Genomic DNA, 24,299 nt, shown 5'->3' on the forward strand with positions numbered 1-24,299 from the left:
CTCAGACACAAAATCCACTCCTTCCACTATATTTCCACACTAACTCCCTCAACCGTCTCCCTCAACTTGCTCTGTGTTCTTTCAGATGGCACAGGATAGCCTACAGTGTGCAGGACAAGTCTGTGACCCTCTACTTGGACTGTGAAAGGATAGAGACCCTGGATCTGCTGCGAGGGGACAATGCCGTTGTCAGCACAGACGGTGTCACCGTGTTTGGGACACGGCTGCTGGATGAAGATGTGTTTGAGGTGAGACATTATCAAAGTATGGGAAACTTTGAAAGCAGTTTTTTTACTTGGTTGTCATACGCTTAAATGTACCTCTTTAAAAAAATCGAATTTCTTTTTTTTCATTGTATTTATTCAAGATTTCAACATATTTGGTTTGGCAGTTATTATACAGAACAAGACATTTAAGTACATCATGTACTGTGGCCAAAGAATGCAGCAAGTGTGTTTTTTTTGTACCTTTCTGCATTGAGGCCAGACACAGGCAGTAAATAAGAGTTAATATCATGTCAGCTTTGTGTCATTAAGTACACAGGTTTAATCATAGGAGACTGTTTCACTGGGGTAACATATAATGCATATGCAAAGCATATTACCCGAATCATCTGACAAGGCGCAGTACGAGGACATCCAGATGACCTTGTTTTGTCTTTTTCTCACAGTACATCTTGTTCAACCAAATTCAGTGTGTTGTATCCACACTGCTGCTGTCTTGAACATTTCTATAGCCTGTTGAGCAAACTGATGAGGATTTAGAGAGTTTATCAGATTAGATGACCTCTTCATTCTGCACCAGTGGCCAAGCATTGCTCATGTCCTTTTTATTTTGAATTATTGTCAAAATCTAAAACATGTCACGTATGTCAAGGTTGCGTTGTGGAGAAATGTGCATAAAAATGTATGAGAAATGAGGCTGGGTTTGAATTGTTTCCTTCATAACTTGAATGCATTACCAAATACATAATGTTGTGTATATGCTTTACATTATGATTCAATACACAGTTGCATATGGGAAATGTTGAAACAAAAGGAAAATAACTTGTACGTGGCACTGTGGATTTTCCTCCTTCCTATCTTTAAAGCTACCTTAGAAAAGTGAAAATCTCAGTTCAAGGGGCTATCCTGTCAATCAAGTGCTGCAAGAACAAAGCAATGTAGAGAAAAAGAGGGGTCTAGGAGGGAGTGGGGAGGAGGGGATGTGCTGTTCAGACATGCCCAGCCCCTCATCCTTTCCATTGCAAAGCCAAGAAATGACACATTATCTTTGCTTTTTGGTCAGTATAGATCTGTCAGCTGGATTAGGGTTAATGTCTGAATGGCCAGCTGTGCATTTGGACATTAACAACATGCCTGACTGTGAATGTGTGTAGTTTGGCAGGGGCAGACTGGCAACAAAAAGCAGCCTGGGAATTTGCTGTCAAGCTGCCCCAACTTGATACATCGTATTCAAACACAATCCGTAAATAATATTTCCAATGATGAAACTTATTTGCCAAGTTTTTAATTAACGCAATAATCCCCTGATGTCTAATTTGAGTTAATGGCCTCCGAATTATTTAAAATACTGCAGAACAGTAAACAGTGTTTAAATACAAAACTAAATTAAAACCAGCAGACTCTATCCACCGGAGCACACAGTAGTCACACTATATACTAACACAAAGCACACTGTATTTACACTGAGTTAGTGTTTAACAAATATTATATGCCTTATATGCAGTGGAAGCCAACACGGTGCCCTGAGAGCACCTGGTGACCTGCAGGGAGCCAATGAGTCGCCCGCAGGGCATGTTCTAAAAATAGCTGCAGTCAAGCCAGCCGTCACTTGCATCTTTGTGGTCAAATCAGCCAAAGCTACAAGTGTAGTGCTCTCATATTCCGACAGTCATGGTAAATGCATTCAAACAGCCCCAATCAAGCTGACGAGGACAGCTAGTGAGTGACTTGGCAAAGTTAGCAGAAGAATACGTGTGACTACATCTGGTTTTCAAAATAAGGCGTTACCATAGTGTGTATAATGGCAGAGTTGGGAAAAAAGACCCTCATGGGTCCGGGAAACTTCCTGATGGCCAGTCTGCACCTGTTGTTTGGTCATGTCTTGTGATGGTTAGGACTCATCCTCTTGCAGTAAAAATACCTGCTTCTTGTACATGTTGGGCTTTTGTACATCACTGAGAAGCAGGAGATGTGTATCACAAATAAAGCTGTGACTTAAAGGTATTGGTATAGGATCTAGTGGCATCTAGTAGTGACGTTACAGAACTGAAACTCCTTCAGTGTGCTTAACATGTAGGTGACAAGGGTGGCTGACGCTAGAGTGCAAATGGCCCTATTTAGAGCTAGTGTTTGGTTTGTCCATTCTGGGCTACTGTAAAGCAGCATAGCAGACTCTGTGGAAGATGATCTGCTCCATATGTCGATATAAACGGCTCATTCTAAGGTGACGAAAACACAACAATTCTTATTTTTAGGTGATTACTAATACAGAAATGAAAATCATATACAGTTTCTGTCAATAGATGGCCCTAAATCCTACACACCGGACTTGTAAGTCTTTCCAAATTGCGTCTATCTGAAAAATATGATAATTTCATCTTTTTGGAAGCTGACATACAGTTATTGGAGTATTGGAATACTGTTTGTTGACACACGTGTATCAATATGCTGGGACAAATAGAGCAAGTGGATTCAAACTAAGCTCTAGGACTGGTTCCAATTCCTCCTTCCCTCATCTGTAACCTTTATTGTCATAAGTCATTCTCTGTGCTACCCATGACAATATGCAACCCTGGCTCCATTGTCATTCAAAATGAGGCTCCACTCTAGATCTTTTGCCCACAGCATGAAATAGAGATCATCTCAAGCCCCCTCCCCTGTCATGCCCTCAGGGCTCTGTCTCTGCTCAGCAAAGGAGCAAGAAAGAAAAGGAAAGACAGACAGAAGTGTAAGGTACAGTCGAGTTTAGAGAAATGACCATCTTCCCAACCCTCTCTCCCCTCAGTGTCCTAAGAATACCCCACAGTTTGCAAAAGGGAACATACTGTTAAACTTAGAGGGAGGGTTGTTGTTACTCCCTGTTGGCCTAATAGACAGAAACCTCAGCTTTTTCACTTTCTCCAGGAGAAAACCAGATGTCCTCCTGACAAGTAATCACCTACTGCCTTTGGGTTTTGTGAGTATAGTCAGTAACTACCTTCTTAACCTCGTCCACACATTAACCTTACCTTCCCTATGACCTATAAATTCAGCTACCCCTCCCATGCTATAAGTTACTCTCCGCTCCCTCCTACCCTTCCCTCTCAGACACTGACAGGCATTCCAGTTTTTAAATTACTTTATATCCCACATCAGTTAAGAAATGTTTCTCCTTGTGGGCTCTATAAATTTCCCTTTTCAGAAGCAATGGAGAGCGTTTCACCTTTGGCCTCACTCCAAAAACACTCCCATGCCTTTATTCGGCGTCCTATGTGAAGAGATATGATGATGATGATGATGATACATTATTTATAGTGATGACTAAAACCCCTTGAGATTAGATCCATCCTCAAGTCCAATCCATGCACTTTAGGTAGTTGTTGTGGTCATGTGTGTCAAAGTGCACTTAATTTAATTTAAAATTAAGTCTTAATGTCTTGTTTTCCGTGGGGCAAGAGGAAAATCCTCAAATGACCATCTGGTTTAGATTTTTTTATTGATACATGTGATGTCAAAATATGAGTTTCAGTGTGTGTATTTACAGTATGCATTCACAGCTATGTTTGTCTGACTGTGCATATCGAAGCATCAGTGCTGTGCACCTCAGGCGAGGCTGGTACCAGGGGAGGAGAGATTAATCAGACTGACCTCTGGGCCTCTGTTCCCAGGCCCTGGTTCTGGGGGAGGAGGCCGGTGTTCCGGCCTAGTTCTCCCAGCGTGGGAGCTCAGCGTGGGAGCATGGGGACCGTGGTCAGCCACTAATGTCTCTATTGCTTCCAGATTGCCCTACAAATGATTGCAAAAGTTTGGGTGTTTAAACTCAACACTCTGCTTGCATTTGCACTAAAGCAAACATCAAACTGTCTACAAGTCTGGTTGTGCTCCTTCTTGGCGGCTGTGTGCCCCATGTGTGTGCCTCCAACACGCTGACTGCTTCGATAAGATCCAGCCCAACATTTATTTGTGAGGAAATACAGATCCTTTCCATCTCGATTAGTGCCTGAAATAAGAAATGTTTTTGGCTCACAGTTACAGGCGTGTTGAAACTAAGACCTGTCAAGCATATCATTAAAGGGCAGCTTTATTTGAATTCTTAGCAACCCCATCGATTTACCACACAAATCGAGGAAGCACATTAAGTCGGTCAAGGTCTGTTTAAGTCATATTTTTGCCTTGGCAATGACTAATGTTTGATGGTAGTCAGATGTTTTTGGTTAGTCATGAGCATCTGTTGCATTTTAAGCAAATGAGGAGCATCAAAATGCTGATTCATTACGGTGAGCTTGTTGCTCCTTCACCCACACGAGGTTGTGACTCACACAAGAGCCAAGTTATCTCTCAGAGATTGAGATCTGATTAAAGCACTGCCAATGAGTGGACAGCAGCTCATAGGTCTAGTTAGTTAGTGATTTGGCAAAGCAGTATGACTGTTGGTTAGCTGGCACCAGACACCTTTTTGCAGACAGCAGGGGAAAGCAAAGGGGTCATTCTGTGAAACACTAATGAACCTTTGCCAGCGGTGCCATGTGTGACCTCGTGCGGGATGTTTGTGAGCCATCGAAAGTTTGTGGATTCAGCTGAGGTGCTTTCCTTTTCAGCACATCCTCACATGTCCTCTTCAGATGCCCTTGCCCCGTCCTAAATGGAGAATGGCAGCACACACATGATTTTGGGCAGCACTTTGCTCGCTGTGTGTTTCTAGAGGAGAGAGCCCCCGCTAGGCAAGAAAAACAGGAAAACTTCTCTGTGAAAGTGTTGCCTTTGATCTCAAATTGAGATTGGATTAGATTGGATTAACTCCCCGTTGCCTTTCTCTCGCACTCTTTCTCTCTGTCTCTCACCTTAGAGTGCAATAATTTCCTTGGCTTGACACTGGCTTTTGGCTGAAACAGGAAGAAAAAGTATAACTGGATCACAGCTCCTTTCATGTTTGGTGTCACACATGAAAGCATACTGCCCACAGTTATTCCTAGATTCACAGTTTTCTGTATGGTGATCCAGACTTTGTGCTGAATTGCAATGCTGATAAGGCATGAGCTGTATTTGAAGATATATGAGCTGGTGGTGGGTAACGGAGAAACGATATGTTATGATTTGTTTCACCTCTGGCCTCTAAAGCCCAATTAAAGAGATTACAATGGGACTATAATTACCAAAACATCAAGCTGTTAATCTGACTTGATTTATCACAACTGGCTGCCCAGCTGTCCCTGGATAACATTTCACCCAGCAATATGTTTGCAATGGCCTGTCAGTGACATAGATTCTTATCGTTGATGCAATCTAAATGTTGTCAGACACTGTGCCATGGGGCTGCCTGCATTTTGTTTATATTGAATTACTCTCTGACCCGTGTCTCAGAGAATTAGCCCTGCAGCTCACAGTTATTTTCACTATCAGTGGGGCTTTTGGATATATTGTTTTTCATTATTCAACATGTAAAATGCAAAAAAATAATGAAAAATGCCCATCCCAGCTCACTTAAACCGAACATTTTGCGTTAACACTGTTGTCTTAATTGGTTATTGTTGTAATATTTAACAGTTGGCATTTGGTATTTTGCTTGACAACTGACAAATTTGTACTTTAAAGGTGTAATGTTTAATACCCGGCCACGTGCCCCAAAGAAATAGGTGGCAGCATTTCACCAGTCTACTAATGGGTCCATACAATCTTAATTTACAGTCATTAGTTATTAAACACTGACACAAACACTTAAAGGAATCATGGTGTTCATGTGTTTCTTTAATGACAGCAGTCAATAGTATAACAATTGTTTGAATTGTACATTGAACTAAACATCGGAACATTTCTTCTTCACCGTATTCACCACCCTAATATAATGGTAGGGGAAACACTGACCTGAAAAGCCACACCATTGTTTAATCACTCTTGTTGTACTTCTTTTTAGTGTAAATCACTTCAATTGGGGGGAATGTAGCTCTACTTCATCCTCCCATGTTGGACTGAGGGCAGACTGAACATTGCAGTGACTCAGTATCACTTTCCCAGTTATAAGTGGTATTCTGAGACAGGATGGGTCGACAACCATTCACACATTAACATTCACATTCACACTTACGGCCAATTTAGAGTCACCAGTCCCCAACCTGCATGTCTTTGGACACAGAAGGGCTCCCTCCTGGGAGTGAACCATGAACCCCCTTGCTGTGAGGCGACAGTGCTAACCACTAAACCACCATGCCGCCTTACAATACACAGATGTTTTTGACATAATGTCAAAACTGTTACTTCTTTACACACATTGTTAGTTCATTTTTTAAATGTTTTCAACTAGAAATAGTAATACAGTCTCTCTCAGTGGCTTTGGCTCATTTCTTGAAAAAGTGTTAACATTCTTAAAGCCCCAGGTACATTTATTAAAACAGCGTATAAGGTAAAGCACAATACCATAGCTCCCCTAAAACATTTTTTCATGCTTCAAAAGTTATTGTCTCAAATAAAAAGTCAGTGCCCTCAAAAAAAGCTCCTTTGGCACTGTGAGGTGGTCAAAATGTTCAGATGTGTTGACAGTGTGGCAGTGGACCCTGGAGATGGTCCTCATATTAGTCTTACATCACAGTAAAACTGAAGGGAGCATGCTCATGCAGAAACCTGCAGCAAGTCACGTCTGGCTTTGTGTTAGGGAGGTCAATTTGAGACCACTGGTGTTTTCCCCAAATCCATAACATTAAGAGCATTCCCTCTGTGACACACCCTGTGCAGACATTTTTTATGGCTCTGTATCTGTCTTGCTGCACAGACCTATTGTCCTTAGGGGACAAGTGAAAGTTTAAAGTTTAAGTTAAAAGTGAAACAGAAAACTTACACAGCACAGTGTAATACAAAAACACATCAATACAAAAAGCAAAATATTTTACAGCCTAACACCATAAAACAATAAATCTCATGTGCTCCACACACTAAAGACTCCACCTCTCTGGATGTCCTGTTGCTCCTTTCTGTCTGGCTACAGATTCTCATCGACATCACACCTGATATCTTTCCTTGCATGGGGGAAAATCCTCCTGCATGCAAGGGAAAATACCATCTCCTGCAAGGTTCTGCTGTGATTTGATCAAAAGCAGCATCCATTGCAGCAGGCAGAGACATTTGGATTTGAAACCAATGACAGATTTTGACGAATGGAATATTTTGCATGTGATGACTTACACAATGAAAGATTTGATACATGTTTTGGTGAGTGCAATTTTTTAACTGAGAGGCAACTTCATCAGTTTTGATCAGCAAGATATATTCAATGAGTAATTGTGCAAAGTAACTCGTTTGCATGGATGTGCTAAAACATTTGCAATTTGTTTAAAAGAGTGACAAATTCAAATCTGTCGTGAACAACTGCTCTGTGATTTGGAGGTCTGCACATGTTTTGAAAATATTCATCATCACTTGAGAATTGTGCCAAAGCAATTGAGAAAAACTCTAACATAATGTGGACCGAAGACAAAAGTGATGCTGTATAGAAGGCCATTAAAGCTAACAGAGGCTCTGGGCTTAGTGCTGCAGGGCCCAGCAGTGTTGTCTCTGTGCATGTTTGTATATACACACTGGCTACGCCTCCAGGGCAGGATGGGAAGTTAAAGGTCCTGACAGGGGGGTGAGAAAGAACTATTTGACTGTTTCGTGTACACAATCAGGCCCCTGCTGGAGTTATGGGAACACAGAAGCAATAATCCGTAGCAACTGTACAAGTTGTGACAGCCTGATGATGCTACTGTATTATACTTTGCTTTATATCTGTGGCCAGTTTTGTCGCTCTCATAATGTCTATGGTGTGTTGTTACAGGTTCAGCATTCTGGCTGTTGAAATATCTCTCCACTATACAGTATAGCAGCTGCTATATGTTTCTGTCAGCACTCCACTGAGCATTTCTTCTTCTGTATGCCTGGCATTATAACAAGACACACATTTCTGTTTGCTTTCTGGTTTATTTCAGGGAGATATTCAGCAACTACTGATTCTGGAGGACCCTCAGGCCGCTGCCAACTACTGTGTAAACTACATACCAGACTGTGAATCTGTTTTACCCTACAACAGCCATGCACTGGTCCTGCAGGAGGTCAGTACTGCCACCAGCAGGAGGTGGCAATGCCCACTGGAAAAACACATGTAAATCTTCATGCAGTTCTAATACATGAAGCAAGCTTTAAGTGCAAACACACTGCAGACATGATCATATACTGTATTTGTATCTCAAGTCATTCTATTGTTTTATTGTGTTTTCCACATTTCCTTAGAGGTCCTATGTTTTAAAAAAAAGTTTTAAGAAACATGATGAGCTTTTACTTCTGCCACACATGTTAAGACATATCATGTACTTCTGGCTGCTAAACTGAGCCTGCAGAAGCCCTTGCTTCACAGCCAACCAGTAAAAGGAGCTCAAGCATGCCTATCAATAGTGCTATGTGTCCCTAAGACTCGTGTGATTTACAAGCAGCCAGCAGCCTGGGCCAAGAAGAGGTCTGAGTTCAGTGCAAATGTACTGAGTGTTTGCAAAAAGAGACTTGAGAGATTAAGACAAGAAAGGCCATCAGTCAAACAAGTGAGTGTCTTCTTTCAAATGCAGCCAGCAGTGGAGCATTCTTAAGGTCAGGTGCTCACACACACATACACAGAGCCAGGAGCCTATAACTTATACATGATATAATAGCTCTTCCCCTCCTCTAGGCGTGCATAAAAAATTGAATCAATCATGGATATGAATTACTGTATATTTCTTTGGTGGTGTGTGAAAGATAGAGATAAGGAGGAAGGAGGCAGCCAGAGGAAAAAAAGGCAGATGTGAGTGTGTGTGTGTGTGTGTGTGTGTGTGTGTGTGTGTGTGTGTGTGTGGCTGGGCTTCAAGGAGTACACAGTTTTCACCGAACACTTAAATGTTTTATGTATGTCTCCACGTGTGTAGAATCATATCCGTGCACTCCCGTGTGAGGACATGTCTGCACGCAAATGTATGCGCCTGATCATTGATTATGCTCTAGAGATGGACCATTAATGATAGTGTGAGGCCATTCCGATAGCCATCCAGCTGGCTTTTAAAGAACTACAGCTGACCAATGAGCTCCGAATCCAGAGCATGTCAACATCTGTCACCCCACTGACCTACTTCCCATCATTCTCTCTTACACACTGACCTTGTTTACAAGTGGATCTAAATCACGTCATTGATGTCTTTCACAGACTGGGCCTTCAGTGTCATTTTCAGGCAGAGGCCATTCATATCACTGACACGCAGTGGACATCACTGACGAATGACTCAACCCATATTTGCCCACTTGCCAGAGCACACTGAGAATTAGCACCTCTGTAGGATCACAGACAGCGTGACCCCCTGATCGCTCAAGCAAATATGTCCTCTGTATGCATGAGGAGGAAACAGCTCTACATTTGTTTGTCCCTTCTCATTTCGTGTTTGCTGTAGGTTTTTGCCAGCTCAGTGGAAATCACAGTAGGTGTCTCACCCTATAAGGGTGTCACAGGACTTTACTGTTGCGGGCTATTTCCCTTATTGTATTATCATTCACAAGAGTGTTTGTTTTTGTTTCTCCATCCTCCACATGTGCCCTCATCTTGCATTCCCTTTTTCATAAAAGAACTCTCAACTTGGGTCTGATGCCTTGAAGCAAAGTGACCAGCCCGACGAGCCAAAGGAAAACTCCAAAAAGGACAGAAAAGGCAAAAAGAACAAAAAGAAGAGGGACAAGGGCTCTAAAGGCAAAGGCAAACGCAAAGGCAAGGGCAAGGGCAAGGGAAGGAAGGGATCCAGAAAGAAAAAACACCAAGAGGAGGGTCTTGAGGATGGCTACCTCAGAGTATCCACAACACTGCCTGAGTATCTATCCCAAGAACCTTTTCGGCCCACAGAGTTGCCAGAAATTAAGAGCACCGTAGAATCTGTCAGCCCCACTGAAGTCTTCGACAAGACCTTCATGGAGATGCCCACACATGAGCCTGATTCTACGGCTGAGGTCCCCACTGTGATGCCCAGTGCATTGCCTGAATCAAAGGTTACCGAGGAGGTAGACAAGTATACTTGTAGATGCCCTTTACCCCAAACCCCCTCCTGCAGTTTGCAGTTCTAACCAATCACATCCCTAATACTCCCTAACCATAGAGAGCACCTCTTCCCTCTCCAGTTGCTTACCACCGCCACTAACCAGCACCATCCTAATCATCACCTCTACTACATCCCAACCAGAAAACATGGAGAATGCATCTTAAATGAGACATTTTTGATGACCGTGTGTTTTTGTAGAACATGCTGCAGTACATGCATACCATATATCCAAAAAGTATGGTATGCATGGTACATACAGTATATATCTTCCTGTATTTGAACCTACAGAAAGAGTGTTGTGTCTCCAGTTCATTCAATGTGAATATATACTCAGATCTCAGTCTTTTAAATTATGATTTTGCCATTTCATCTTTTTTTTTTTTTTTTTTAAATCCAAGCAATTTTTAACTTCCCTCTGCATCAAACAGGGAGTGTTTGTGTACGTTTCCTTCATTTTTATTATTTGCTAATTTGCCAAGTAAACTAATTCTTCATGCTCTTGCTGTTTCTGTAGCTGCTGCAGTCTCTGCCATGCTGCGACATGATTCTGATGTAGTCCATCAGCTAATTACACTCCAGTGTTGTAATTAACTGCACACCTGTCAACCTGTATCCTGGATAATCAACACAATCCCGTGAAATCCACCTGTTTTGCTAACATTCATATCGTGCATCACAAAATGTGCCTTTACTTGGAAGTGCTGGGTGCTAATGAGCTGAGCTCAGTGTCCCTGGGTTCATTTTTGCTGTGACTCATTTAAGCCCGTGTGTTGGCCTGCAGGAGGACAAGCCAGTGAAGAAGCCTGTGATGGAGGAGCATGAAAATGACCTTTACCAAGACCTCTATGATGATCTCTCAGTTTCCACGGTAACAGTGGGCCCGAATGTTACTGACTATGAGGTAGGTTAAATGCAAATGCAAGAAATGTCTCCACCCTAGCACAAAACACTAAGAGGTTATTTTGGTACGCAACGCACCTGAATGGAATTTCTTTTTTTTTTCCATTTCTTAACAGATTCTCGAATATGAAGATTACAAGAACGACACAGAGTCAGAATATGAAGAGTACGAGTTATACGAGGACAGCTTTGAGTTTGCAGAGCGGGAAAGAGCAGAGACGTGGGATGGAGAGGTAAATCTCAAGGTGAACTCACACATCAAGTGAGTGGTCACGTCTTCAATTGCCTGAGTCAAGTGATTTCTAACATCTATTCATCTGTTTCTCCTCCTCAGGCTAGACTCAGAGCAGAGAAAGGCCAGAAGGGAGAACAAGCTATTATTGAGCCGGTGAGCTACTAGAAACACTTAATGAATAGCCCAGTAACTTTTGTTATGACTGTGCCAATGAGTTGATACTCTCTGAATGTGCATCTCATTTCACCTGTGCTTATTTTCAGGGTACATTAGTTGAAGGACCCCCAGGTCTCCCAGGACCACAGGTATGCTATGCACTGCTTGAACACACAGGAAAATGGAAATTTTGACAGTGATTTTTCCCTGGTTATTATACAGGATGTGGCATACTGTAATACAAGCAGGCACTGTCAAGATGTGGTGCAAAATGTTGAGAATTTTGGATTCTAGCCATCAGGATGCAATGTGGTGTTTTTAGAAAAGGAAGCAGGGTTTTCAGAGGTGACCACCCTAAAAATACACCCCTGCACTATAATGCAATGCAAAATGGAACTTTATGAAAGACTGGTGAAACAAGGAAGTGAAAATATTTTCATTCAAAACTACATTAAATAAAAAAACAAAGATTATTGTCAAGCATTTGGGGCGTTAGAATATGATAGAAGACGATGATCATTTTGTTGAAAACTAAGCCACAATATGGCAGTGTTCTATGATGTTTGTTTATGTGCTGCGACTGTTTCTTTCACAGGGGCTTGCTGGCCCAGCGGGACCAACAGGCCCTCCAGGACCCAGGGGAGATCCTGGTGAATTGGTGAGTGTGACTTTGGCGCAGACCCGGTCTGACCCCTTCACAGAGCTGTGGTTTCCACTATGACCTCACATTGAAACATGTCCAGTCCTGAAGTGAACCTGCTGGACTTCAGGGACAGATGTTGACTCACACGTTTGACCTGATTCTTTTGTGTGTGTATGTGTGTGTGTGTGGGGGATTGCTCAGATACGTGTATTTGTCTGTGAATCATCACAGTTGAACACACACACACACACACTCACACACACACACTCACACACACACTGACAGATGCTCTGTCATTCCCCTGTTGTTGATGTTTTTTATCATTTCACTTTGCAAAGATGTTGATGGCAGTTTATTACCATGCAGAGTTATGGCTTACAAGCTCATCACCCTCAGTCATTGCACACGCTTTAGGAGCTATTTAAAGTTCAGGTTCAGCCCACATAACAGATAAGTCTTTATTTTGTTTCCTAAGATGAAATCTGCTTCAATTATGGTGGATATCACTGAATCAAATAGGACTGAATGCTTCAAAGCTTAGAGGCTTCTACCATTGCCGTGGTAACTAACGTCCAAATCAGTATTTCTTCTTCTTATTATTATTATTCCTCACCATTTTACATATCATTGAGGCTTAAATTTATGCATAATTAAGGGCGGGCTGCTTTGAGTGACAATGACAATGTCCAAGGCTTCTCAGTCAGATCAGCCCCTCGCTCTTTCACAGCACTAGCCTCTCGCCTCTCGTCATGGTAGCTACGTCCATTATTTTTACAGTCTATGGCATTACACCAAAGAAATAGTAATCCAGCATTATCCAACACTGGCACAGGCTACAGTCTGTCTTTTAGATTAATTTGTTTATATGCTTACATGAGAGTAAATTTGGTTTTATGGGGCTAATTGGTATAAAGGAAAATCCTTAAAATCCTTGAAGTCCCTAAAGTTCTTGTCTATTATTAGACTCATAATTACAATATTAGCAAAGTATATAAATAATGGCAGCAAGTTTGTGGAAAGTGTGATAGCTTGTGTTGCCCCCCGGCAAAAAAAAATTGGAATATTCATAGATAATTCTCACTGAATCTTCGAAGCCCCAAAAATAGTATTCAGGAGAGGCCTAGAATCTGACAGTGATATCAATAAGTGAGGAAAGGATGAGCAAATGCAATATCCACAAATAATCTCTCATGGCATTGAAAAAAGCATGAATATAAATCACTATCAAGTTTTGCTCTGAAAAAGTACACAAAACAAAGGACTACACTGCTTCTTCATGTATTATATATACTGAGTCTTGCCCTCACTATCATAGATTTATTCCCAAACATTCATTTATAGGATTGTTTTAAAAGCCTACAAAACAAATCACTTATGCACAATTTATTCAACAAATACATGATGCCCATTTGCACAGGCTAGTATAACTATAACAGCAGCAATAGCCTCCAGGTCCTCCTGACACACAGGTACTGTGAGTTTTACGTGTGAAGTAGCCAAAGGCGCACAGAAGGAGCTCTTCCTTTGTTCTTGCAGTGGCATGTGACTCATAACACACTTAAGCATGTTGAGCAGTGATTGACACATATGCATTAGCTCATGTCTTTAAGCATTCATGTAACACTTATGAGGACATCCTGTAGACATTCAGTGCTTCAGGTGAAAAATCATAAACCTGCTGTGTGGTTTACTAGAACTAATTTTAATGCATATTGAAGATTATTATATATATGTTTTTTAAAGAATCAAATAAAATGTTCACCAGTAAGGTTAGATGATTAAGCATCTTTCCACTTCTGCTTCACTTGTGCCATAAACTTCTTGTGTCAATTATTTGACAAAAGGCAGAACCAAGAAAATTACCCTTCATCCATAAAATATTGTCCCAGTAGAAGAATGTATCTTACCGATTTGAATACTTATCAGATAACTTTACAGTAATCTGACGAACACAATCTTAATTACTCAATGCTGCGTTAAATGACTTGTTAAAATGGAAATTTACAGAGTGTAAACAGGAGATAAGGTAGTGTGTATGTGTGTGTGTGTGTGTGTGTGTGTGTGCGCGCGCGCGTGTATGACATGCCCTGTGGAAATGGAGCAAAGGTTGTTTTTACAGTGATTAGGTTGCAGGGCTGTTTTCTCTCCGTTTAGACCCCCCCTCTCTCTTTTTCTCTCTCTCTCTCTCTTTGTCTCTCTCTCTATCACACACACACACACATACACATCACCCACACAGTAGCTGATGTTTATCTCTTTCCCCGACCTCTCTTTTCAGGGTCCCCCAGGACGTCCTGGTCTTGCTGGGGTTGATGGGATTCCAGGTCCTCCAGGATCGCTATTGATGCTACCAGTAAGACCTTAAAGGAGAAACATGCATGCTCACACACACACACACACACACACACACATGCACACACACAGTTACACACACACCTACACACACACACACACACACACACACACACACAAAGCACTTTTACATGCACACGCACAGTTACACACACACCTACACACACACACACACACACACACACACACACACAAAGCACTTTTTTTTTTCCCAGTGTGGTGTAGTGGCACGACCACAAGGGGGGGCTGTGTGATTGAACTTCATTTACATCTGGGGAATCCTGCAGTGGGAACTGATTCCTGTTTTTTTTGTTACCTCCAGTTCCAGTTTGGCGGTGACTCCCAGAAGGGACCAGTGGTGTCTCCCCAAGAGGCGCAGGCACAGGCCATCCTGCAACAGGCCCAGGTACACTTTACAGAAACCCATACTTTAGTGTCATCAGTTGTTGCTGTATGAAAATCAAATAGTTGCATATTAGAAGTCAGAAGGTATCTGGTGAAGTGTACATTAACCACCCAGTTGTGTTTTTCTCCCAGCTGTCAATGAAGGGACCTCCAGGTCCGCTGGGTCTTGCAGGGCGACCAGGCCCACTGGTAAGACACTCCCCTGACCTTGACCAGATTTGCATCATACCTCAAGGGCTCCCACAACCTTTAACCTGAACTTCACATTCTGCCTGACTGGGCACAAGCTCTACTCTCTCCCTCCCATCTTAACTACATCAATATGCATGCTCAGTATGTGCAAATTGCTTGTGAAATCACTGCAGGGTTGCAAAAATGAACAGATTTTTAAGATGGTCTGTTCTCAGCTCATTTGTTTTGTGTTTGATCAGTGCTGAATTTGAGTTGAATCGCTCCTGTCCATCATGTTATGCTTTAATGATTTTTTTTAAATTTATTTTGCAGGGACTTCCAGGTCCTACTGGGCTCAAAGGAGACAGCGGAGAAAATGGCCCTCCTGTAAGGCCAACCATTATATTTACCGCATTAGTGGCTTCCATCATCCCATTTTTTTGTTACTGTTAATTTTCTTTTGCCCTTCCCTTTTATTCCTCTCTCCATTTGGCTTGCTCTCGTCCTTTCTCATATAGGGACCACAAGGGTTGCCAGGCCCTCAAGGACTTAATGGAAAGGCAGGAAAGAGGGTGAGATATCTCGAGTATTGCAGGTTTCCCATGGAAAATGCATATTGTGTTAAAAGCATACTGTGGCTGATGTACCATGAAGCTATTTTAACTGAATGGTGAATCTTGTAGGGGCGTGCGGGAGCAGACGGAGGCCGTGGAGCTCCAGGTGAAACTGGCTCCAAGGTAAGCTCTCACTAAACTGCATTGCAGTACTGATAATCTCAACTAATTGAGCTGCATGAAGAGCCCACAGATTGTTATGTGTTAACGTCCTCATGGCTTATTTGGATATTAGTTAATAGTTGTGTCTTGTGTGAAAGTACATTGCCAGTTGTTAGACCATATTGCTTATGTGTGGTGTTGAGTTTCCTTGAATTCAGTTTCCTGTTTCCATGAACAATACCACAAGTGTTTAGGCAGCAAGGTCTTGTATGATAACGAACTCCACTTGCAAGTGTAAGCCTCTAGGTATCCGGCAGCCCACAGCTTATTATATGTATTGACAACAAGGCAACTCAATACCTAACAGCTGCAGGAAGAGCTTAGCAAATAAATCAGGCTCCCTTGATGCCGGGTCTGACAGAACAGCAGAGTCTTTATCAGTCAAAGCAGCATTTTAGCAGACCTACAGCTAATCTGAAAGCTCCCTCTCCCCAACACATACTCAGAGCAGATGGCCGAGGCTCTGCCAGGGGAGACTTTCAGTACAATTCTGCTAATGTTTACACATTACCGTATGTGTGTGTGTTTCAGGGTTTAATGCACTTGCTTCTCTATTACTTTTCAGGGTGACAGGGGTTTTGACGGCCTGCCAGGTCTCCCAGGAAACAAGGGACACAGAGTGAGTAAGATTTGGTAACTTAGCATTGTGACTGTATTTATGCAGTAATACAGGCAATAACACGCTAACACGGCATGCATGACTACCTAACACCTCATATGGCAGGTGTTTATTTGCACATTGTGATCATGATGATTGTGATTTCTGTGATGACAGTGTACACCGAAAAGCATCTGCTGGATTCTGCTCTGCTATAAACAGAATATCTTGAGGCTTGCGGCTAATGCTTTTATCTTGTAGGGGGACAGAGGAAAGCCGGGTCCTCCTGGGCCTGCCGGAGAGCCAGGAGAAAAGGTGAGTGCACAGTACTTTACAAAATATACTTGAAGCAAACAAAGCCTAGAAAACACATCCTGCAGCAGTGCTTTGTTTTATCCTAATTTTTCCATCACACAAGGTTAAAAGGGAAAACCTTTCCAGATCAGTGAATCAATTCTACAAACCATTTGCATGGTAAAGCACCACGGATCAAAGCAGGCTTTGCTGAATGAAGTCATACACTCTCAAATATTTTTTAATTCGGTTACGCTGGCCTGAGTTCATTCAGTATCAAAATTTGCAAAAGACATGAAAGCTATGCAGCGCATCCCTGACACAGAATTGAAAATATGAAAGATAGAAGCTCTGTCAAGATAGTATCAATCCATGCAGGCGGGCGGGGGAAATTTGAGAGAGCGGTCTATTAGTCTTTGCTCGAAGATAGTTGAGCCTTATCTGTCAGGCAGTGAATTTCTTTAATGAGCTATTTTCACAGATTATGTCTGTGGGGATATAAATGTATCCACGCCTCAGGTTGACTTAGAGAGGTGCATGAGATGTATGTGTTGAATCTGTTTCCGTCTTATATTTTAGGGATCTGAGGGGCCTGTCGGGCCAAGAGGGCAACCTGGCGAACCTGTGAGTAACCACATCTTGAATGATATAATGCTCCAGTGTAATGCACATAATGCAATATCTAATGTTTATTGTTTTGCAACATTAAAGATATTGACTGTAGAGGAAATGCAGTGCTCCCATGGTCATGGAAATCCTGGAAAAGTTGTGGAAATTTGTTGTGTTTAATGCAGTTAATTGTTACAATTATCTTCTGTCAATAACCTTCCACGTAGCTATGTAATGTAGCTCTAATATGCATCGATACGTGAATTTTTGTTTACCCCCTTCTGTTTTTTCTTTATTTTTTCCCTGTATTACATCTCTATCTCTGTGTATTCCAGCTAGCTGGAGCTGTGGTTAGATAGAGTTTTAATCTTCATTAATTTTTCTCCGTAACCGCTCATCCTGTTAGGGGTCGCGGGGTTGCTAGAGCCTATCCCAGCTGGCATTGAGCGATAGGCGTAGTACACCCTAGACAGGTCACCAGACTATCGCAGGGCACATAGAGACAGACAACTATTCATGCTCACATTTACACCTACGGCCAATTTATAGTCACAGACTACCCTGAAGTGCATGTCTGACACGGGAAGAACATGCAAATTCCTCACAGAAGGGCTCCCCCACCCCGTGTTCAATCCCCCCACTTCGGGTTTAGACCAGAAACCCTCTTGCTGTGAGGCGACAGTGCTAACTACTGCACCACCGTGCTGCACAGAGTTTTAGTTTGAATTGTTTGAATAACGTTTAGGCAAGTGAGGCAATAAAAGTAATGTTGTGACAGCATGATTTAACATTTAGATCAGGAATACTCAACTTGCTTTGCCTGAGGGGCCCCTTTTGCAAAATGACAGGAGGCCAGGGGCTAGATGCAGGAGCCCCAGACAGGTTAGGTGTACGCAGGGTTGTTTCTGGGAACTGAGGACATTTGGGGCATAGACTGGACCTCTTTCTGGGAGGTTAGGGGATCCTCTCCTGGCAATTTTTTGAATAAAGAAGTTCTATTTTATCCTTTTTTTTAATGCACCCTGACGGTCTTATTTATATTAAAAGTACAAAAGAATTTGAGTATGAATCAATTTATTTTCATTGGGAAATAAGAAATGGTTGAGGGGGCCACCCAGCACCCTATCAAGGGCCGTCAGTATCATTGATGTAGGCTCATAAATCCCAAAGTCTCTATACTTATGCCCCACTACTACTTTTAAATGGTATCACAAAATTTGAGCTCTACTGCTCCAAGTCAGCGGTCTGCCTATAATAAAATAAATAACATTTAATGTAAAGTGTACTATACGGTTCTGTTCTTTATATACATTGTAAATGGTCATGAAAAAATTCTTATGGGTCCTTGAAAAGTCATGGAAAAGTATTGAAATTGTGTCCATGGAAATGTGTGGAAGCCCTGGATATATCTATCCTGTCTTTGCTTTGGGTTCTCAGACAAAAAATATTCTTAGTATATAGAATCACAGAATCAAATGATTTCCACGACAAACCATGAGGGGATTATAGGAGATCACTAGATTTAAGCTCAAGCAGAAGATTCAGCCAAAATCTCACAAAATATCTTACACAAGTACAAAATCTACTGCTCATACTGTACATGTACAAAACAACAGAAACATTGCAGAGTGTTGTACAATATACAGTTATATATATATAAAAAAACCTTATTAATGAAATACTGCCACATTGTTCATCCTAGCAGTAAGCAAGAAAAGGTCACTGGGAAAAGATGCACAGCTTGAACACAAGAATATACCATTGCATAATGTGCATAATATGTATATTCAAAATTTGTCATACAGACTCTACCTGCAAACTAAATCTGGATCATAGAGAAACCACAGAGATTCTTGAAGCACTGAAGAAGAAGCTGTCATCTTTTCTGTGTAGCTCTGCGGTGAACACTGGTTGATTGGTTATGACTCACACTCTATCTTTCTCCCAGTAGGTGAGGCTGGGGCTCAGCAGGGTTCTGTCCCTCCAAATGGATCATCTAGTGCAGGAAGAAATAGAGTGCCATGAGACATGTTAGGAAAGCTGTGTTAAACTACAAATATACCGGAAAAAGAGAGGAGTTGGCTGTTTTGATGAGAGAGGGGGAGAGAGAGGGAACGATGGGAAAAGTGAGGCAGCGAGAGAGACAAACGCGAGGCAGAAATTTGGTTGGTGGTGAAAGAGATAAGAGAGATGGAGAGAGGAAAGAGGAAAGAGAGAGAGTCGGAGAGGGAAGAGATAAAATCCTGGCCTGAATGATTATATTTCCATATCAATCACTTCCCAGGAGATCACAGATGTGGCTTTGGAACAGGTGGCTTGGCCAGCCTACAAAGAGGGAGGCTGACAAAAACAGAGCACACAAACACACTCGTGCAAACACAGGCTAGTGCAGTCTCTGTAGCTAGCACATACAAAACCAGATGCGCCCACACACACACACACACACACACACACACACACACACACACGCACACTAAAATATATTATTTGTCTCTCCCTGTTTTCCACTCTCTCTCCTTAGTTCTGATTTATGATTTAGTATTCCACCCTCACCCAACCTCATCATGAATGCAGGTTAGCTGCTGACTATTTGCTATGTTTTGTCTCCAGGGTTCCCGGGGTCTTGCTGGGCCAAGGGGGCCACCTGGCCCACCTGGCCAGCCGGTAAGTCAACATCACCTTGATTGCACGATCAGAGCTATTCGGTCTCTTCAACTCTATAAAGGGTCCTCTTGTGCATGGAATTATCAATATGCCACTGAAGACAAACAAGGAAGCTTTTAAACTGTGTCTCATTTTTGCATCAAACTTTGACATTTTATCATTTGTTTTCTGAAATCTTGTATTTTGTCAGGGTATTCGTGGAACTGATGGAGTACAAGGGGCAAAGGGCAACCAGGTCAGTCCTGCTACTTTCATAAACACGTAATTTCACCCCTGTAACTGTCATAATATACCACTGATGATTGCAATATATGTAAAAGTAATTAAATGACATTGAGCATGTGGGTATATAGGGATGAAATGGTGTCAGAATTTAATATCACGTTAATAGTGACCAAAATTTTTAGGGTTATCAGTATTAAAGAGTACTGATACACACACTAAAATCATTTCATTAGATTTTTTTTTATATTGAAAACCACAAATAAAACTAGCAGCACTTTCTGTCTGCATAAACATTAAAATAACAACAACATAGGCAATACCCAGAGGCTCACCTAGAGAAGAGGCAAACCAGGCAAATATTTGGGCCCCCCAAAAAGTTAGGTAAAAGGTGCCCCCAGTAGCCGCTCATATTGGCACATTTTCCAATGACACTATAAACCCCCTTTTACCTCTAATAAAGATATTACTCAGTGCGCTGCCGCTGCCCCAAGAAAACCCTAATGGGGCCCCTAGAGAGAAAGAGGCAGAGAGAAAATTTTACGGTGATGGTGATGGTGAAGTTGTGGCGACCAAAGCAGAGAATATGAATTAATATGTAGCAGTGTATGTTTGTACAGTTTAGGCAATTTACCAGTGAATAAATGTTACAACTCCTCAAGTCCTAAGCCAAGTTCCCATGTCTTGCTTGCCACATGCTGATCACAGTGAAGGGGGTTAGCCCCAAAGTTAGCATGCAAAGATAGCCTCCCTCAAGGTGGACCGTTAAGGTGGACCAGTTGTTCTCATTATAGTGACAATCTCAGCCTCTCCAACACAGATAATGGATAAAAGTCTAGCTGCTGAGTCCCTCGAGTGTAACACAGACAAATATTGTTCCACACTCAAGACTTATTTCACTGTCGTTAAGGCCGTAACTGTTATTTAGTGTGAAATTATTATTAAAGGTTTTATTCATTATGTGAAGTTGTTACATTAATATGTTATTAGTGTTTACAGTATAAATATATGAGTATTCTTGACATAAAGTACACTTTAACTGGTAAGAGTTAATATCTTCAATTTCAAGTTCAAATTTGGCCTCCATTGGCTTCTTTGTCAGGGCCCCCCAGAGCCTAGGTTCACCACTGCCAATAACTTATGTAAACATTAAACCATATCAAATGTGCATATGCATTAAAGATAGCTGGCATCTGGGAGACTGTTGCTAACACAGGTTGATGCTGGACAGTATTTACCATTAGTTTGTGTGTTAATCAAATAAGGTTTTAGTGATAATTACATTTTGATACGATGAGATATGATACGATGAGATACGACACGATACGATTCAATACAAGATGATGCAATATACATTAATGTTCCTGTTAGGAAATTCTTCTTGGACTTAGGAGCTGCACAAGTTGTTTTACAATAATAGTCCAGAGTAAATGGACTACACATAACAGTATTGCACTTCAGCCTTTCATGTATTGCACATAACACCAGCACACAACAGAACAGTGTGGATGGTGATACAGTACTAATTGTCAGGAATTTTACCACATTTTATCATAAAACCAGTGATTGTTTCATCCCTAGTTGGTAACAGTTTTTGATCTCAGCTACAAAAACATCACCTGGAGTGGCTTAGTGTGGCCCTCTAATGAACTTTTTCACCAGTCATGTGATAATGAACTTATGACAAAGATCATGTGGAGACAGAGTGTGTGACTACCAGTGTTTTGTGTTTTTAGGGTTCAGCTGGAGAGATTGGACCCCCAGGTCAACAGGGAAATCCAGGAGTACAGGTACTGCACTGTCGCTATGGGAGTTAATCCACTCATTACACGTCCTATAAATGTACTCAAGTCATAGACATGCTTCAAATATGCACAATCACTTGCAAACAGGCAGTTGCATAAGAACACAGTCTCTCTCTCTCTCTCTCTCTCTCTCTCTCTCTCTCACACACACACACACACACACACACACACACACACTTTATCTCTGTGTTTTTGTGGCATAAAAACATCCTGTTTGTTATGTTTTTTTTACTTCAGCCAAAGGTTTGCTTGTTCTTCTGCATGTTTAGAAATTTTTCCAGCATTTTTGCATATAAAAGTCTTTCACAATCTAATTGCATGACACTAAAATGTATTCAGGATACAAGGCTGTTCTTATTATCTTATCAAAAGAATGTTTTTGGAGATACGAGGTTTCCACCCACACGGCAACAAAATGTGATTTAAAAATGCCGTCAGAGACGTTACAATCATTTTAAGAAGATTTAATCATGTTTTCAGCTCTGAAGCATGTCAACAATCCATCCAGCCACCCAGCCCACACAAAGGGCATCCACGCGCTGTTCGTGACTCCTGTACACACATACCAGATGCACGCTTACACACAGACTAGAGCAAAACCTCAACTCCCAGCCTTCTCCTAGTCTTGTGACACTTAACCTGATTGATGCTTTGTTCTGGTCCAGGGCTTGCCCGGTCCTCAGGGTGCCATTGGATTGCCAGGAGAGAAGGTATGTAGCATGTCTCTCACTTAATTTTAGAATTAAAGCTTGTGACCTTGTGACCCCTGTCATCAGATACCCAGGGGAGGCCGGTTGAGCTGCTGAGTGCGACACAACCACTTCTGGCTCCCGTTCAGACGAGACACGGCTAGACAGGAAATCAATATAGAAGAAACACACACAGGCAAAACAGACACTAGGGACAGCCTTGGCCACTGCACATCATGAGGCTACGCTGACTGAAAAAAGAAATAAAAAGTGGACTTAGTCATAAATACTATATGTTTGGTAGAGGAGCAAAAAAGTGGGAAAATGGCGTCTCTTAGGTATAAGTTAAAGTACTATGTCATATATGAAGATCACCTCAGTATTCATAGCTTTCTCTGTCCTATACAGGGTCCCCAGGGGAAACAAGGCATGCAGGGGCTACCAGGCATTGATGGCCCACCCGTGAGTACACACACGCACACAATTACACATGTGCATGTATTATATTTGCACAAACATATAAACATGCACATATCCATGCAAACCTCTGCACATCCAGTATCTGTGTACATATAAATAGAGAGCCTACTGCTGCCACCACTGCTGCATCAGTCAGCTCGGTGCTCAAGTGACAAGACAACTGAATGACAGCTCCACAACATCAACTGATTCACTAGTAGAGTCTGTGACACATTTTGGCACAGGTTGTTTCTCTGTTTTTTTACAGAATGGGTAAAAACATACGTAACTTATAATGAGCAAAAATCTACATACACCACATAATGAACGAAAGAGGACTAGACCCAGAGGACTGGTCTCTATAGCAACGATGGAACTGGTGGCCTGTGGGCCACATTTTGCCCAACTTGAACTTATCATCTGGCCCCGATATCTGATATCTAGCATTTCTTTTCGTCTAATATTGAAGCAACCCCAAAAACAATTGGGATGGAAATAATCTCATAAGGAATGATTACCAATCCCAAATCCGGTGTTTGACCCATGAGTTCTTAAGACATTATAATGGTTTAGGTAAGATAACTAGAAAATGTCATGGGTTATGAATTATTAGTTACTTACAGAAATATTGCGTGCAATAGTCCACCTTCCACCTTCTCCCCCCCCCCCCCCCCTTTTGCTCTTTCCCTCTCTCTCGCTCACACACACACATGCTGCAGAGCTCAGTCTCCGTCCTTGTCTCTGTTCTTAGTCCTGACAGTTGTGCTACTATAATGCATAAAACTGGCAGAATGCAAGTCGGATACGGCTGGTACCATATTTTTGCTGGTTGCTCCGTACAGATTGGATAAATTAAGCTGAAATCAATTTCTGTTTTTGTGTCTTGTCAAGTTCTGTCCCATGGAAGAATGGGGACACACTCATTGCTCTCATCTAACAGTTTGTTTTATTTTTCTTCCCACATGCTCTTATTTAACATTTTGTTTGAATTACTTTTAAGTTCTTATTCAAGCAATTGTATTATATTATATTGTTAAGTAGTAGC

At 41.8% G+C, this 24,299-nt stretch overlaps 1 protein-coding gene across 3 annotated transcripts in view; it reads left to right on the forward strand.

Moving 5' to 3' along the window:
* Window positions 1–24,299, forward strand: part of col5a3a (collagen, type V, alpha 3a) — a 63,886-nt gene that overhangs the window by 13,267 nt on the left and 26,320 nt on the right. The window contains exons 4-25 of one of the 3 annotated variants that reach the window (XM_033644993.2): window positions 86–248; window positions 8,159–8,281; window positions 9,813–10,238; window positions 11,058–11,177; window positions 11,293–11,421; window positions 11,511–11,564; window positions 11,675–11,716; window positions 12,163–12,225; window positions 14,489–14,563; window positions 14,885–14,968; window positions 15,100–15,156; window positions 15,472–15,525; window positions 15,657–15,710; window positions 15,822–15,875; window positions 16,480–16,533; window positions 16,774–16,827; window positions 17,386–17,430; window positions 20,026–20,079; window positions 20,270–20,314; window positions 22,038–22,091; window positions 22,772–22,816; window positions 23,204–23,257. In XM_033644993.2, the coding sequence (XP_033500884.2) occupies window positions 86–248; window positions 8,159–8,281; window positions 9,813–10,238; window positions 11,058–11,177; window positions 11,293–11,421; window positions 11,511–11,564; window positions 11,675–11,716; window positions 12,163–12,225; window positions 14,489–14,563; window positions 14,885–14,968; window positions 15,100–15,156; window positions 15,472–15,525; window positions 15,657–15,710; window positions 15,822–15,875; window positions 16,480–16,533; window positions 16,774–16,827; window positions 17,386–17,430; window positions 20,026–20,079; window positions 20,270–20,314; window positions 22,038–22,091; window positions 22,772–22,816; window positions 23,204–23,257 (1,903 nt within the window). The remainder of the gene's footprint in view (window positions 1–85; window positions 249–8,158; window positions 8,282–9,812; window positions 10,239–11,057; window positions 11,178–11,292; window positions 11,422–11,510; window positions 11,565–11,674; window positions 11,717–12,162; window positions 12,226–14,488; window positions 14,564–14,884; window positions 14,969–15,099; window positions 15,157–15,471; window positions 15,526–15,656; window positions 15,711–15,821; window positions 15,876–16,479; window positions 16,534–16,773; window positions 16,828–17,385; window positions 17,431–20,025; window positions 20,080–20,269; window positions 20,315–22,037; window positions 22,092–22,771; window positions 22,817–23,203; window positions 23,258–24,299) is intronic. The other 2 variants (XM_033644994.2, XM_033644995.2) reach the window with 2 other exon arrangements.

The sequence above is a fragment of the Epinephelus lanceolatus genome, chromosome 18, assembly GCF_041903045.1.
Source record: "Epinephelus lanceolatus isolate andai-2023 chromosome 18, ASM4190304v1, whole genome shotgun sequence".
NCBI lineage: Eukaryota > Metazoa > Chordata > Actinopteri > Perciformes > Serranidae > Epinephelus > Epinephelus lanceolatus.